This window comes from Macrosteles quadrilineatus, unplaced genomic scaffold (assembly GCF_028750875.1).
Source record: "Macrosteles quadrilineatus isolate MER2022 unplaced genomic scaffold, UCM_ALF_1.0 Scaffold_1__1_contigs__length_201487025, whole genome shotgun sequence".
In the NCBI taxonomy this organism is placed as follows: Eukaryota; Metazoa; Arthropoda; class Insecta; order Hemiptera; family Cicadellidae; genus Macrosteles; species Macrosteles quadrilineatus.
The window spans coordinates 39,452,526-39,467,877 of NW_026542594.1; the positions used below are offsets into that span (position 1 = coordinate 39,452,526).

General features: G+C 35.1%; 1 protein-coding gene across 2 annotated transcripts in view; it reads right to left on the reverse strand.

Moving 5' to 3' along the window:
* LOC128982788 (DNA polymerase alpha catalytic subunit) overlaps positions 1 to 15,352 on the reverse strand; it is a 255,111-nt gene that overhangs the window by 191,780 nt on the left and 47,979 nt on the right. The window contains exons 2-5 of one of the 2 annotated variants that reach the window (XM_054401789.1): positions 14,605 to 14,796; positions 12,579 to 12,778; positions 4,555 to 4,679; positions 73 to 229 (exon numbers count right to left, since the gene is read on the reverse strand). In XM_054401789.1, coding sequence (XP_054257764.1) covers positions 73 to 229; positions 4,555 to 4,679; positions 12,579 to 12,778; positions 14,605 to 14,796 — 674 coding nt within the window. Of the gene's footprint in view, positions 1 to 72; positions 230 to 4,554; positions 4,680 to 12,578; positions 12,779 to 14,604; positions 14,797 to 15,352 lie in introns of those variants that run through there. The other variant, XM_054401790.1, reaches the window with a different exon arrangement.

A 15,352-nucleotide genomic window follows, 5' to 3' on the forward strand; every position in this document is an offset into this window, starting at 1 on the left:
TTAGTTGGTCCACTGACCTACGGACTATGTTAACATAACAAGTATACACATATTTAGGTTAGAGATGCAAACCTCAGTAAAATTGTCATCAATAAGAGGGGTATCTTCGTGGCCATTTTGGGGCAGCCCCTCTTTAACATATCCCAGGTGATGTTTTACTTTGGGTCCAGACGAGACCCGTACAGGCTTTGGCTTTGGAGCTACAGTGGAGAACGACTTCAAGTAGTCCCTGAAAAGTTTTGTTACCTTTGAGAATTAAATTATCATTATCATAAACTACCACCTATAAATACCTAAAAGGCACACAATTTTCATATCAAGATAAATTTTTCTACTCTTGGATTTTTAATTATGTTAGTATTAAATATTTGTTAGCTGGAAATATCCTTTGAGGTCGAATTACTGTACATTTTAAGTGGTTACTGCCACTCTCCAGGTGTAATTCATCATACATGTAATTAAGTGGTACGTAATACAAATACCCCCGCCGCAGCAAACCTGCAGACTAAGCGAATTTCCATTAACCTGATTGGATTTACACTAAAATGCCTCCATAAAAATAGCACATTTATTTCCTATTTAAATAGAATTAGTTTAACGAGTACTTAGGTTTGCTGCAACAGGGAGGGTAAAAAAGATTTTTTTTATAAAATGATAATAGTTTAGTAAGAAATAAAAATATTTTCCAAAATCGATCAAAATATGTTCATAAACAAGCAAACTACAACAGTTGACTTATTCTCCATAAGAATAACATGGGAATTTTAAAATTACAATTTTTTTGAATTTTCTCCATAACAATTAGGCGCATAATAACGCTTCAATATACTAAATTATTTGTTTTTTTTAAGCTCTACAAAATGGTTTCAAAAGAAATTGTGAAATTTTTGTGTTTTTAGGGTAAAAAATGGGAAAACCCTATTTTTACCCCATAAAACCCCCCATAAACCCCCGTTCCCATAGTCCGATCATGCTGGTTCGCGAACTCATTCAAGTTTATCCCGCCTTACACCTTCAAACCAAATTTTATCAAAATCGGACAAAAATTACTCAAGTTATCGTGCGGATGGACACATATATATATATATATATCTATATATAGATATATAAAAATTTGAACGAATGGTGTTTTTGGCCTCTGGGGACATCAAAATGAAAAAGTAAATCGGTCCCGGGCTTAGGTCTTACCATGAGACCTACGGTAATAGCTACTTCCCTATAGGGAAATTCGCTAAAAACATGACAACAAATAAATAGAAATAACACAAAAGGCTATACAATACTTGGTTGATCAAATCAAATCAATCTTTATTCAACACATACAAAATGTAGGCCTACATGAATGTGCCATTATGCTATTTTGAATTACTGGAGTCCAAAAATAAAAAAGTTATCTACAGAAATATTTACTTCAATTCCTTATACCGGGTACTCATTACATTAGTTATATTTAGAAAAGGCCACACTATATAAAGTTATGTTGTTAAGAATTCTTCTACATTATAAAAATTCAAAGGTATGTTATTAATTTGTTAAAGTTGTCTTCATTTTCCTACTGGGAGGGAATGAATTAAATTAATTCCAATATAATGTATACAGGGTGATTGATATAAGTGTGCCAGCCGTTTTATTCGAAAACTATAAGAGATATCAAAAAAAGTTAAATGGTAAGTGCCTTGGATTTTTTATTAAAAAAATTGTAGTCAAGTCAAAAAAATTATTTTAGCCGCCATTTTTCCAATATGGCCACCAACTTTGATTTTTCTTACGGAACACCCTGTATTTTATGATGTATTCTGGTAGAAAAAGTAATTTTAAGACGATTTTATTTTTGTAATTTTTTTCATAAACCTAACCGTTTCAAAGATAATAATGGTTAAAGTTTTGAAATTTCTGCATGAGAAAGAGTTTTGATAAAGGCATAAGCAAGTATGCCAGCTGTTTTGTTCGAAAACCATTCAAAATTTCACAACTTAAACCATTATTAGCGAATTTCCCATATAGGGAATAAGCTATTACCGTAGTACTCATGGTAAGACCTGGACCCGGGACCAATTTTTTTTTTCGTTTTGAGGTCCCTAGAGGCCAAAAATACCATCCGTTCAAATTCATATATATATATATATTTATATATATCTTATATATTTATATATATATATATATATGTGTCCGTTAGCGCGATAACTCAAGCAAAAATGATCCGATTTCGATGAAATTTGGTACAAACGTGTAAACCTACGTTTATTCGAACGAGTTCGCGAACCAGCATGATCGGACCATGGGAACGGGGGTTTATGGGGGCTTTTATGGGGTAAAAATGGGTTTTTCCCATTTTTGACCCAAAAAACATAGAATTTTGCAAATTATTTCTAAACTATTTTGTAGAGCTTAAAAAAACAAATAATTTAGTATATTGAAGCATTATAATGCGCCTAATGGTTACGGAGAAAATTCCAAAAAATTGTAAATTTAAAATTCCCATGTTATTCTTATGGAGAATAAGTAAACTGTTGTAGTTTGCTTGTTTATTAACATATTTTGCCCAAATTTGGAAAATGTTTTTATTTCTTACTAACTATTGACATTTTACATAAAAAACACTTTTACCCCCCTGTTGCAGCAAACCTAAGTATGTGTTAAACTGATTCTATTTAAATAGGGAATAAATGCGATATTTTTAAGGAGACAATTTAGTGTAAATCCAATCAGGCAATTGGAAATTCGCTTAGTCTGCAGGTTTGCTGCGGCGGGGGTATTATCTTTGAAACGGTTAGGTTTATGAAAAAAATCACAAGAATAAAATCGTCTTAAAATCAATTTTTCTACCAGAATACATCATAAATTACAGGGTGTTCCATAAGAAAAATCAAAGTTGGCGGCCATATTGGAAAAATGGCGGCTAAAATAATTTTTTGGACTTGACTATAATTTTTTTAATAAAAAATCCAAGGCACTTACCATTTAACTTTTTTTGATATCTCTTATAGTTTTCGAATAAAACGGCTGGCACACTTATATCAATCACCCTGTATAAATATAACAAAGTCGAGTTAGTTACACCACTTATTACTCAACAACGGCTGGACTGATTTTAATGATTTTTGATTCGTTGGATTCGTCTTTGTCTCGATTAACATAATGTTAAGCTTATGGAGCTAAACAAATTAATTAAAGTCATCTGTAAGTACTTTAATTTGACAGTTCAAGGAGCAGTGGTTAAGAGGTGGGTACAGGTTCTGCTCCCAAGATTCTTAAGTTGTATGATTATGATAATACAGTAGTTATATTCAGAACAGCAGTTGGTTTGCATTTTTAGTGTGCGTTTTTTCTGATATGCTGGAAAAACTGTTATAGGAAGTAATAATATTTCCTTGTTTTTTTTTTCATACTCATTACACTGCACATACAATCCTTTGCTCATCCTGCTCATCCTTTGCAAATACAATCCATCTGAAAGCCTACAATTTAAAGCTACTTTCCACACTGGTTAAAAGTAGTTATAATACTACCTCAACCTCACCATTGCACACTTTATTCCGGTTTAAATATTCATTAACAAAGGTTCTCTAGTCTTTTCCACAAAACACTGAGAAATAAGGACATTAATGTGTTACAAACAGACATACACACAAATATACAGAATTGAATTAGGACATTTGCTACGCTTTAACCAAAGTAAAGTACTGTACATATAAAATTAGTATTTGAAATCTTTGTCAGTGTCGTAAAATATACTGTTTCTTATCTTTAAAAACCAAAAAAATTCTACAATAACTTCAGTTTTTTCACTCATATTTTGCGTAAAAATATGTTCAGTTGCAATGTATAAAAAAACGTTAAGAGTATTTCCATAATCTTTGAGTCGACTCTTTTAAGGTCATCGGAAGTTATGACTGTTATTCATTTTAAAATAACGTCAGTAATACTTCACAATTGCTCGAATTCGAGCAATAGGTACACTAGTTATAGTAAATTTGCAAAAACACCAAGGGGTGGTTTAGGTGGAAAAGCAAATTGAACAGCTGGGCTATCTGAACTTCAATTTAGAAATGTAAACAAAAAATGCAAACACAGTATTTATTGAGTTTCTTTATCTAGGTACATTTTTGGATTGAATCGAAAATCTAAAGCCAGTTTGCAAATCTGCACACCCAGATGTGTGCTTCAATGAATATGTGAACTAAGAGAAAAGTGGAAGTACAGCTGAAAGTCTAAAGCAGTCATTTTGGGGTGTTGGAATTACCAACGTCCATATTGGTACAGGTTTTATGGCCGTCAAGTGATTAGTTGCTTGATATGGAGCTAGTACAAACTAGGAAAATGGCCAATATCAGGGGACTAATGTCAAATCTTGATTCAGTTCAGTATGGAAATTTCGTATGATGTGTTTTATCTACCCAAAAATCATCCACTAATACTAAAATATTGAAGCTTTTAAGACTACCCCACCCTAGGTCTTCAACCTCAAAGGATTGGACTATGTTCAGTGAAGCTGATTGACTTACTGCTAGTTTCAAATTGTTTCCACACGACTCTTGTTTCTACACAACTCACTTGGTTGAAACCTCCTGCTTCACTGAAAGAGGAGAAGGCCTTGGTCCAGGAGTTGAATCTTTCTTGGAATCAAGTTCTTGAATCAGATCTCCAAGGATGTCATCATCTTCTAATTTTACAGCACACTAAAATCAACCAGAACAATCAACATCTTCACTGTCACCATCACCTGTGCCGTATACAGTATCATTGAAATTTAGGGACACCTATATAATTAATACGCCAACATAAAATTTGTCCTTAGAATTCCTCCGCCATTTCTTAACCTATTTCGACCATTCAAGTCTCATTAGAAAGAGTGTGTTGCATAGATTTTCAAACTGACCTTAAATTTTGAAAAACTCCCTTGGCCTTGTGAAGAACATATTGGATTACATTATGATCAGCTGGATGATTAAATTTCTGTTAATATTTCAGTTGCAATTCAAGTAAATGCACGCATTAACAATCACTGAATTGGTTGAAATGAAATAATTACTTTTTTTAAATTTGGGATAGCATACATATTAGAATGGAGAAAAACGAGAAAGCCAGGAAAATTATATATAATTCACCAAATAAGAAAAATGAATTGACATAGTACTGTATTTCTTGATCAATCATTGAAAGAACCGATTTGTAAACTATGGAAACATAGAAAAGTCATAGAACGCCACCAAGTAGAAGAAATAAAATAATATGTTTTTTTTTAGAATTTACCATTGTTTTAAGCCTATATAATGAAGAACGCCTACAAGATAAAGATTCCTTCAAAACAATGAACGAGAAAGTTAGCTGAATTGCTACTATTTTAGGAGGAAACATGGACTTAAGTTTGTGACAATTGCAGAGGAAAACCCTCTAAGGCTAAACAATACTGGTACGTCGAGGCTAATAAATATATGTTTCCATAAAAGTCAAGTGATTTTAGAAAAGTATGACTACATCCAAGAAATCTTGACTAAAACTGTCATTGAAGGATTCAATTATTATTCATATTCACAGTGGAAACAACAACAGTGGAAACAAAAAACCATTTGAACAACAATAGACAATAGACAATTTCTTTATTACAATTTCATCAAGAAATGTTACAGCGTCAAATTTTACAGATACAAAGTGAAATGGAAAAGCTTCTTCAGTGTTGTGTGGGTTTGGTCTTGCCAAGCAAAGAACTCATTTAGGGTGTAGAAAGCTTTGTCTACCAGCCATCTCCGTAGCTTCCTCTTCATCAGCAACGGGCCTCCAATTTTCAAGTGGTCTGGTAATTTGTCAAGCATCTTCACTCCTGCATACAGTGGTTTCTTTTCAAACATTGCTGTTCTGTGGCCAGGCAGCACGTAGTTTCCTGCATATCTGGTGTTGTATTCATGTATATCTCTTTGTTTAGGCGGGTCTTTGGTTACACAGTAAAAAACAGTTTCTAGGATGTAGATGGAAGTCACTGTCAGGATGTTCAGGTTTTTGAAGGCATCTCTACAGCTTTGTTCTTTACTTATGCCTGCTATTATTCTGATAGCCCTTTTTTGCATAACCAGGACCCGGTTAAGATTGTCCATAGTGGATCCACCCCAGACAGTAATACGTAGCGTATATGGCTTTCAAACAATGTATGGTATGCAGTCCTCGTTGCCTCAGGGGTACTAGTCTCTTTGATTCGTTTTATGGCAAAGCGAGCTGGCCCAAGTTTTTGGCAAAGACAAGCCACATGACGATCCCAGGATAAATTTTCATCAATTATGACACCTAGATGTTTGATTTCTTCAGCTGCTATCAGGTTGGGCATTTCAGATACTGTAGACTTTTTATTTCCAAAAGTAATTTGCTTGGTCTTACTTTCATTGAGGACTAAGTCATTTTTCATACAGTAGTCCTGTGTCATATTGAAAGCTATATAGGTGTTTACTTCTAGTTGATCTATGTTTCTGTTTGCTGTAAGCAGCACAGTGTCGTCTGCATACATGACCATCTTGCTGTACTCCTCAAGGTGTTCTGGGAAGTCATTAATAAACAGGCCAAACAGAACTGGCCCTAGGACAGAGCCCTGGGGAACTCCTCTATAATCGGTAGCAATTCAGATCTGACAGTATCTGTAACCCCTTTTGTTATGTGTTTTATTTCTACCATTTGGCTTCGCCCTTTTAGATAACTTGCAAACCATTTCAGAGCTGTTCGCTAGATTCCTAAATTTTGAAGTTTAGTTAAAATAAGATCATGTCCCAAGGAATCAAAAGCCTTGCTTAAGTCAAGATACAGGCTGGTGATAGTGTTGCCATTTTCTATGTTCTCAATGATATATTCAACAAGGTCTATCAGAGCAGTTGTGGTTGATTTTCCAGGAACAAACCCATGTTGGCTGTTTGTCAATGCTTGGTTTTGACTAAGATGCTCCTGGATTCTTACTTTTATAATCTTCTCTATGAGTTTGGAGACAGATGAGAGCAGCGTGATAGGTCTGTAGTTAGAGATGTTTTGCAGGTCTCCTTGTTTGTGTTTAGGTAAAACCAAGGCTGTTTTCAAGTTGGTTGGAAAAGTCCCCTCTGCCATCGACATGTTTACAATCTTCATTAGCGGCATTATTAATTCATCTGCACATGTTTTAAGGATTTTTGAAGATATTTCATCAATGCCTGATGATGTAGAGTTCTTTAATGATTGAATGGTCCTGCCTATCTCGTCAGGTGTTGTTGGACGGAAGGAAGAGAGAGTGTTTAATGTGGTAGCTGGAGGATTTTGAGCTATTGGTGGTGTGTTGTATCTGCTGTTTTGTTTTAATGCCTCCTCAGCTATGTCTACAAAATAATAATTAAAGCGGTTTGCTACATCTTTAGGGTCAGTAATTTTCTTTCCATTGTCATTTAGTTCTATTGTAGAATTGTTGACAAGCTCTTTCCTCCCTTTCCTCTCACTATTGATGGTGTTCCATATGGCTTTGGCTTTGTTTTCTGCTTGTTCAATGTATGCAGCACTTGTTTCTTGCCTTGCCTTTTTAATTTTTGGTCGTAAGATTTCTTCTTATCTGTAGCTATCTTCTTGTCATCAGGATGACCAGTTAGGAGAAATTTGTCTTGTGCTATTAAAAACTTCTTTTTAAGTGTCATAGTCTCTTCGTCATACATTTACCCCTTTACCCCCGTTTACCCCTTTTTTGTGTAGTCCGAAATCTTTTTTTTGGACATGCATTATTAATTGCAAGCTGGAGCATTTGGTTGAAATTAAAGTAGGCCTCTTCCACATCATTTGTTCTCAAAACAGGTTCCCTTGTTACAGTGGAGAGCTCATTTTTTAAGATCAGCAGATTGTTGTGGTTAAGGTTCCGTCTTGATTTATATGTTGTTGCTGCTTTTGTTTTTGGAAGGTCCAGTGTGCAGTATTGTCCTGTGTGGTCTGATAGACCTGTGTGAGAGACCACAACTTTAATCATGGTGTGAATATTTGAGCACACCATGTCAATTGAGGATGCTGAGGTCTTTGAGATTCTTGTGGCTGGGAGCTCTAGTCTTCTTATGTTATACCCATCCAATAGCGAATTTAGTGTAGCAGATTCTCTAGAAGCCTCATCCAAACTGTCAATGTTAATGTCCCCCATGATAAGTGTGTCAGTTCTCTGAGTAGGAAGGCTGTCTAGTGCATCTGACAGAACTTGTAGTGACGTGTCAAGGTCAACACAAGGTGGTCGATAGACTCCAAGGAGAAAAAGGCTCTTCTTCCTGTTTATGTGTATTTTTATTGCTGTTATTTCATATACCATTTCCAAGCTGTATCCTTCTATCTCTAGACTTTCGGTTTTGTTGGTTATATTGTTATGCTTGTAAATAACAACCCCTCCTTTGATATATTTTTTCCTTCCATATACACTGATAAGTGTGTAGTCAGCCAATTTAGCATGGTGTATTGCATTACTTTTTAGTCCATGTTCTGTAAGAATTACAAAGTCCGGGTTAGTGCTGTGTAGAAGGTGTTCAAGTCTTTCAATTTTGTTTGTCATCCTGTCCATGTTTTGGTGAAAGAAGGTAAGTTGATTTGTATTTTTACTTATTGATTTTATTTGAACTTGCTGTCTTCTTTGTAGGTTAGCCTGTTTGCTGGGTGCATCGAGTTTACAAAGATTCTGGTTTTGAATTTTTGTTTGAATTTGCTTGTATTTCTTGGGTAAAGGTCTAAAAAATTCTTGTTTTGGTGTGTTTGGCCATCCCTCTTTTGTTTTGGTGGTGAATAGTCAATTGGGAAATGGACCTGTGCTTGTGTTATTATGTAATTACTTTTATTGTGCGTAGGGGTGAGTGGTGGAGAAGGTTGGCTGGGTGGATTTATGTAGAGATCTTGTGGGTTGGTCTTGTGACGGTTTGGACGGTCTTGTGAAGTTTTTGTGCCGGGGTTTGGCTGGCTCCCCCAGTATGCTTCATGAAAAAGTCATCCAAAGTTTCCTGGTCGTTTCGTATCCTTGCTGTCGTAGGTGGAAGCCTCTCTTTTTGAGTCAGTTTTTTAGAAGGAGTTTGGCTGTTTCTCCTGGTCATATCCGTGTTCAGTTTTTTAGAAGGAGTTTGGCTGTTTCTCCTGGTCATATCCGGGTTCAGTTTTTTAGAAGGAGTTTGGCTGTTTCTCCTGGTCATATCCGGGTTGTTTTTTAGAAGGAGTTTGGCTGTTTCTCCTGGTCATATCCGGGTTGTTTTTTTAAAGGAGTTTGGCTGTCTCTCCTTGTAATTTCATGTGTCAAGATGTCAGCATCACATTTCTGTTCTACACCATCTACCTGTAAGCCTATTTCTACATTGGCAGGTTCTTCAAGCCGAGCTTTGTTTTTGGCAATTTGGAGAGATACACTGAAATGGTTCCTTTCCTTCCCAATTGGTTTTTTGCTCTTGCTTATGTTGTGGTTTTTAGAACGAGGAAAAATCTCTTTAGTGGGTGTACTTTGTGTGACTGCTGATGGTGTAGCAGGGGTTGTTAGTTCACCTTGTTTGTGCAGTTCTTTGTGCAAAGTTTCCACAGAGCGTTCTAGTTGGTCTTGTCGAGTTTTCAGCTGAGCCAGCTCAGTAATTAAAGAGGTGCAGTAGTTGGGAACATAAAAATCGGAGTGATTTGTTTGTGTTTCTGAAGTGCCAGTAGGTTTTTGTGTCCGAGGTAGGTTCGTTTTGTCTTCTTGGTTTAGTTTCAGCTTGTTTATCATTCCACCTAATTGCTTAATCTCATTTGATGAGTCGAGTAATAGTTTTTCTCTTTCATTATTTTATTTTTCAAAGCTTCGTATCATGTTAATGTTTAGTTGTCTTTCCTTTTCTAATTGGAGTTCTACTTCATTTAGTGTTTCAACCAGTGAAGAATTTCGAGAGAGCAAGATTTCCTTGTCATTTTCAAGCTCTTCAATTTTTGCCTCAGCAAGGTTCACCTCAGCAAATTTATCGTCTCTGAAGTCTTGGCATTTTAAGGAAGAGAATTTTTGCTTCATATCATGTAGTTCTTGCTTTAATTTATTATTTTCTAACAGTAAAGCATGTCCAGCTTCCGCAGCAAGTGTGAGCGATGTCTCTAGATCATCAGGATTTTGTTCTTGTTCTTGTAAATCTTGTACTTTATTTAGGACATCTCTGAGCTGCTGATTTTCTAGTGGAAGGACATTACTGTCTACTGTCGTGTTTCTGTCAGGGTTCAAGCATTTCGTGTTTGAGAAGGCATTTTCTGCTTCCTTTAAGGCTTTGTTGAACACTTTATTTTTAAAATTGTCTATTTTTGGTTTCCCATAGAGATCTTTACTTTGTTCATAACAATACATATCAGTTTCTCGAACGTCAGCTGTGTTGTTGTCACAAAAAAAAATTACTTTATATTTTGAGATGCAATTTTTGTCATTTATTTGTACAAATTTCTGTAATTTTAGCTGGCCAGTGTGGGTACCATTTTAATTTTACAAACACAATTTATCCGATGATAAAGCTAGTTTTGTTGCTTATTTCCATGTTAGTTAATCCAGTTGCTTATTCAGTTTTGGAAAGTTTGGCTGGTTCTTTATGTCAGGGATATTGAAGTTCAGTGTAAAATTATATCAGTTTTGAAAAGTTTGGCTGGTTCTTTTTGTCAGGGATATTGAAGTTCAGGTGTAAAATTGTATCAGTTTTGAAAAGTTTGGCTGGTTCTTTATGTCAGGGATATTGAAGTTCAGGTGTAAAATTGTATCAGTTTTGAAAAGTTTGGCTGGTTCTTTATGTCAGGGGTCTTGAAGTTCAGGAAACTGTTGTTGGTAGATAGTGGTCTGATTGATAAAAATACTGTTTTTTATTAAAGCTTTGGCAGGCTGCTTAGGTCAGTAGATGATGGTCTGATTTATAAACATACTGTTTTTTATTAAAGCTTTGGCAGGCTGCTTAGGTCAGTAGATGGTGGATCTGATTGATATAAATGCTGTTTTTTATTAAAGCTTTGGCAGGCTGCTTAGGTCAGTAGAAAGTGGGTCTGATAATAGAAATACTGTTTTTATTAAAGCTTTGGCAGGCTGCTTAGGTCAGTAGATGGTGGGTCTGATTGATAGAAATACTGTTTTTTATTAAAGCTTTGGCAGGCTGCTTAGGTCAGTAGATGGTGGTCTGATAATAGAAATACTGTTTTTTTATTAAAGCTTTGGCAGGCTGCTTAGGTCAGTAGATGGTGGGTCTGATAATAGAAATACTGTTTTTATTAAAGCTTTGGCAGGCTGCTTAGGTCAGTAGATGGTGGATCTGATTGATAGAAATGCTGTTTTTTATTAAAGCTTTGGCAGGCTGCTTAGGTCAGTAGATGGTGGTCTGATAATAGAAATACTGTTTTTTATTAAAGCTTTGGCAGGCTGCTTAGGTCAGTAGATGGTGGTCTGATTGATAGAAATACTGTTTTTTATTAAAGATTTGGCAGGCTGCTTAGGTCAGTAGATGGTCGTCATATGCATAAGAATAAAAAAGGTCAAATTTTGAGTATAAATGTGTTTGATTTATGGGTAATCAACTCCTTGTCAGCCAGATAGAAACAATACAGTGTTATTTGTACTGCAGTCTGCTGAAAGGTGTTGTGGTAGCGTATGCACTGCTGACGCGGTGTCTGGGTCAGCTGCCTTGTCACATATGGTGTAGCACCTGTGGTGAGGTTGTCTTGATGGTGTTGGATAACAGTGACGTGTTTAGTCACTCATGTGTAACAACATCAGGCCTTTTAACCCTGCTTTTCTCAGGTAAATATAATTGACGTTATTACAGCAACTAAACAAAAGAATGACAGGGTGTCCAGCAGACCAACCAGAAAAAATTCATGAGTAATTCCAGGAAGTTCAGGTTGTACTTTTCATATTTAACTTTCCAACACGTTTTTGCGCCAACTCCCACAATGCTGTTTTAACGCTAACATAGTTCGCTATTTTTGTTATTGGAAAAAGCATTCTCGGTTAAAGAAACAAAATTTATGATTACGACAAAAGTATGCAATTTTTATATTACTACTGGTTAAATAATCTGAAAAGTAAAAACTAATTCTTAAACCTGCAACTTATCAATAACTTCTTAAAAATTGTGATATGTCGATAGCAAAATTTATCAAATCTCCGTACAGACACCTGAAAAATAGATTCCTAATACTGATAATTTTAATTATAAGGATTACTGTACTACACCAACCCCTTCAATATAGTATGTAATTTTGGAGTTATAGGTTGTTTTTTAAGTGGCCTACAGAACTAAATAGTAATTAATGCAGAAATTACAAAAATGTCCAGCAATATATCTTACTAATATTATAAATGTGAAATATATATATATATGTAGGTACATATACTAACTATGTCCAGATTTTCGAGTTTGAGTTTTGGGTAGAAATATTCATTTAGGGTTTACCCGAACCCAAAAAAGTGGTTTTCGAACGGATGTCTGTGTGTGTTTCTGAAATTATATTATTTAACTGTAACGGAACTTATTATGACTTCAATGAAACTAATTGCTGCATTAATGATGGATCTCCCAACCAAGAAACCAGACTGCCACGCATTAGACTAACTGTGACCTGTATATGATTGATTGAGAACTTACTTCTTTTCTTCTCTTGGCTGGCATATTAGCAAACATAGTCCTGATATTTCCTCCAACAGGTTTTGAAAGTTCCGCTCTCTCAACTTTGGACCTTCCCCTCTTCCTACTTTCACCTTGTGTTTTTTTGCTGCGAGATATTGACTCATCATCCAAATCGTCATCAAATATTTCTCTTCCATCTTCCACATATCCAGCACCATCTACATGGAGATGTTTTAGATATGATTTTGTGGAAAAAATAAGTGTTAAACAATTGAATTAAAACTGTCAGTACAGTATTTATACTCGATTAACCAAAATAAAAGGGGGGCTAGGCCATTTTTTTCAAAATGCTTAATAGTAAGAATTTAATGGCTATTTTGGCTCAAAGAGCACAACAGTAGTTTTTACATCATTTAAATTAGCCTACTGTTATCTTAAAATCTAAAATTTATACACAGAATCAATTTTTTAAATAATCAACAATTACATTGGAATTACATTGGAACTATGGTTAAAAACCCAGATTTCTGTTTTGTAGGGTGCAGTTAAAAGGAATTTTAACGTATAAAGTAAGATTACTGACACCAAAAAAAAATTTTTTTTTTCATTGTGTGTTATCAGTGAACAAATTGATTTTACTTATAAATTAAAATTTCAGGCAAAGTTCATTTACAAATTCAAGAACTTCCCGTGCTATAGGCTTTCTTTTACTTTTAACATTTTTTGAAAGGGAAATAGCGCACAAGACCACAATAGTAACTCCACCATTGCGAGGCCAGGCACAGAACACCGAACACCTAAAAAGCCTCAGAGGAGGAGCGTCTGCTTGTAGAAATGCAGAGAAAACGCTCCTGTATTAAAAGCGTTAAGCCTACTTGAAAAAATGGTTTATACTATACCTATAACAATAAGAATATATTGAATCTCGAATAATAAGCGTAATACCACAAGACCTTACAACATTATTAAGACCTTACAAGATAGGTAATCTAATAAGGTAGCCTAGGTCTTAAATTATATCTGAAATATGGTAGGTCTATCATAGGTCTTTATTATGCAGTCTCAACGTCATACGGCTACGGGATCATCCATAAGTAACAAAAACAGTTACCTGCTACAACTAGTGTGACATTTCACATTCTTTACATCTAAAGTAATCGGATCGTTTACTCAGCATTTCTACAAACAGACGTTCCTGCTATTGCGCATATGCGCGGCACTTATGCAACCAGACATTCCTCTCAGAGGTGGAATCGGAGTTGTTTTAAAAGAAGGAAAGTCTAAACTGCACAACCCACATCGACAAAACGTAGCAATTTGTTGTTGCAGACAAATTGTTATGTTTTATCGTAGCGTGTAAACCCGCCTTTATGTGAAAAAACATTTAGAGGAACCAGCAAAAATAATAAATAGTTGCTAGGGAGCGGTGAAAATAAAACAAGTCTTATTGCAATGCATAATAAGGATAGGCCTACTGATTTTGTATTTAACAAACATCAATGTTTTAATTAATAGAATGAATAGAAGGTTTTCGGCCCTATATGTGGCTAGATATTCGGACGTATATGTGGGCTAGATAGGTAACATTTTTTTACACTTAAACACGTTTTTAACATTTTTAAAAAAGCTAAAAACATCATAGTGTAGTAAAAAACATTGACATAGGCCTACTTTGTAAATCAAAAATTTATCATTATTATTGTACCAATAATAATAATACAAATATTATTATCCTGCCAATATCTTTGGTTGCAATTGATGGTGTTTTAAGTAAGTTAGTAGCACGACAGACAATGAAACTATATAACAGTGAGGTTGTGGGTTCGTGTCGTGGTATCCACCACTAAATTTTATAGGCTAATAACCGGTACTATTCACTCTTGTAGCTTCTATGTAACCCTTGCTTTGCTGGATGATTCTAGCCCACATATACATTATCTAAACTTATTGCTATTAACATTATTATTAAGACCTATGTGCAGGGGCAATGCGAGGTTAAAAAAGACCACCAACTTCTTTTGATTAAAAAAAGGTTGATACTTACCATCATCTACAATCCAGTCATCATCTTTCCTCTCAAGAACTTTTTCAGCATAAGTTTCTTCATCAACCTCCTCATAAACATTTTCAACTTCTTGCAACTCATATTTATGTTTGCTCCCTTTTAACTGCTTAAGCTTTTCAAATTTGTCGGCCGCTTTACTTGCTCTTGATCTTTTTGACCTTCCTCCAGAGTCTGTAAAATTAAAAACATTACATAGCAAAATAGCCTGCAGCCAAAGTTAACCAGGCTACATCTATCTATATATTTAATACGCGACATGAAACTTTGTGAACAACAAGGCTTTTTTGTTTTAAGATTTAACCCCACATATTATAAACCAAAATGTTCGTCTAGGTGTGTAGATGTGCAAACTGGCTTTAGATTTTTGAAATATATCTTTTTAAGGGCCTGGACTTCCCTCAAAGTTCCTTCCATAAGGATAACATTGTTATTGATTTGAATGTTATTAAATTTTAAAACAGGTGTCAATACATTAGTTTTCCATAAAAAATAAATCCCAGCTGTTTTGTTTGGTTTTGAAATGTAAACAGTTTGCATGTTTTTAAAAATAATTAGAAACCCGGGAAAGAAATGTTACCTATAGGACACGATGGGAGAAAAGCTTACATTTAATTTCCATTTAAATATGCCAAGGGCCTAACGACAAAGAAATATTGCCGGTCGGACACGGCGAGTCAATATACGGCAAGCAATGCAAAACGTAAGGAGCCCAGACGAGGAGCTGGAA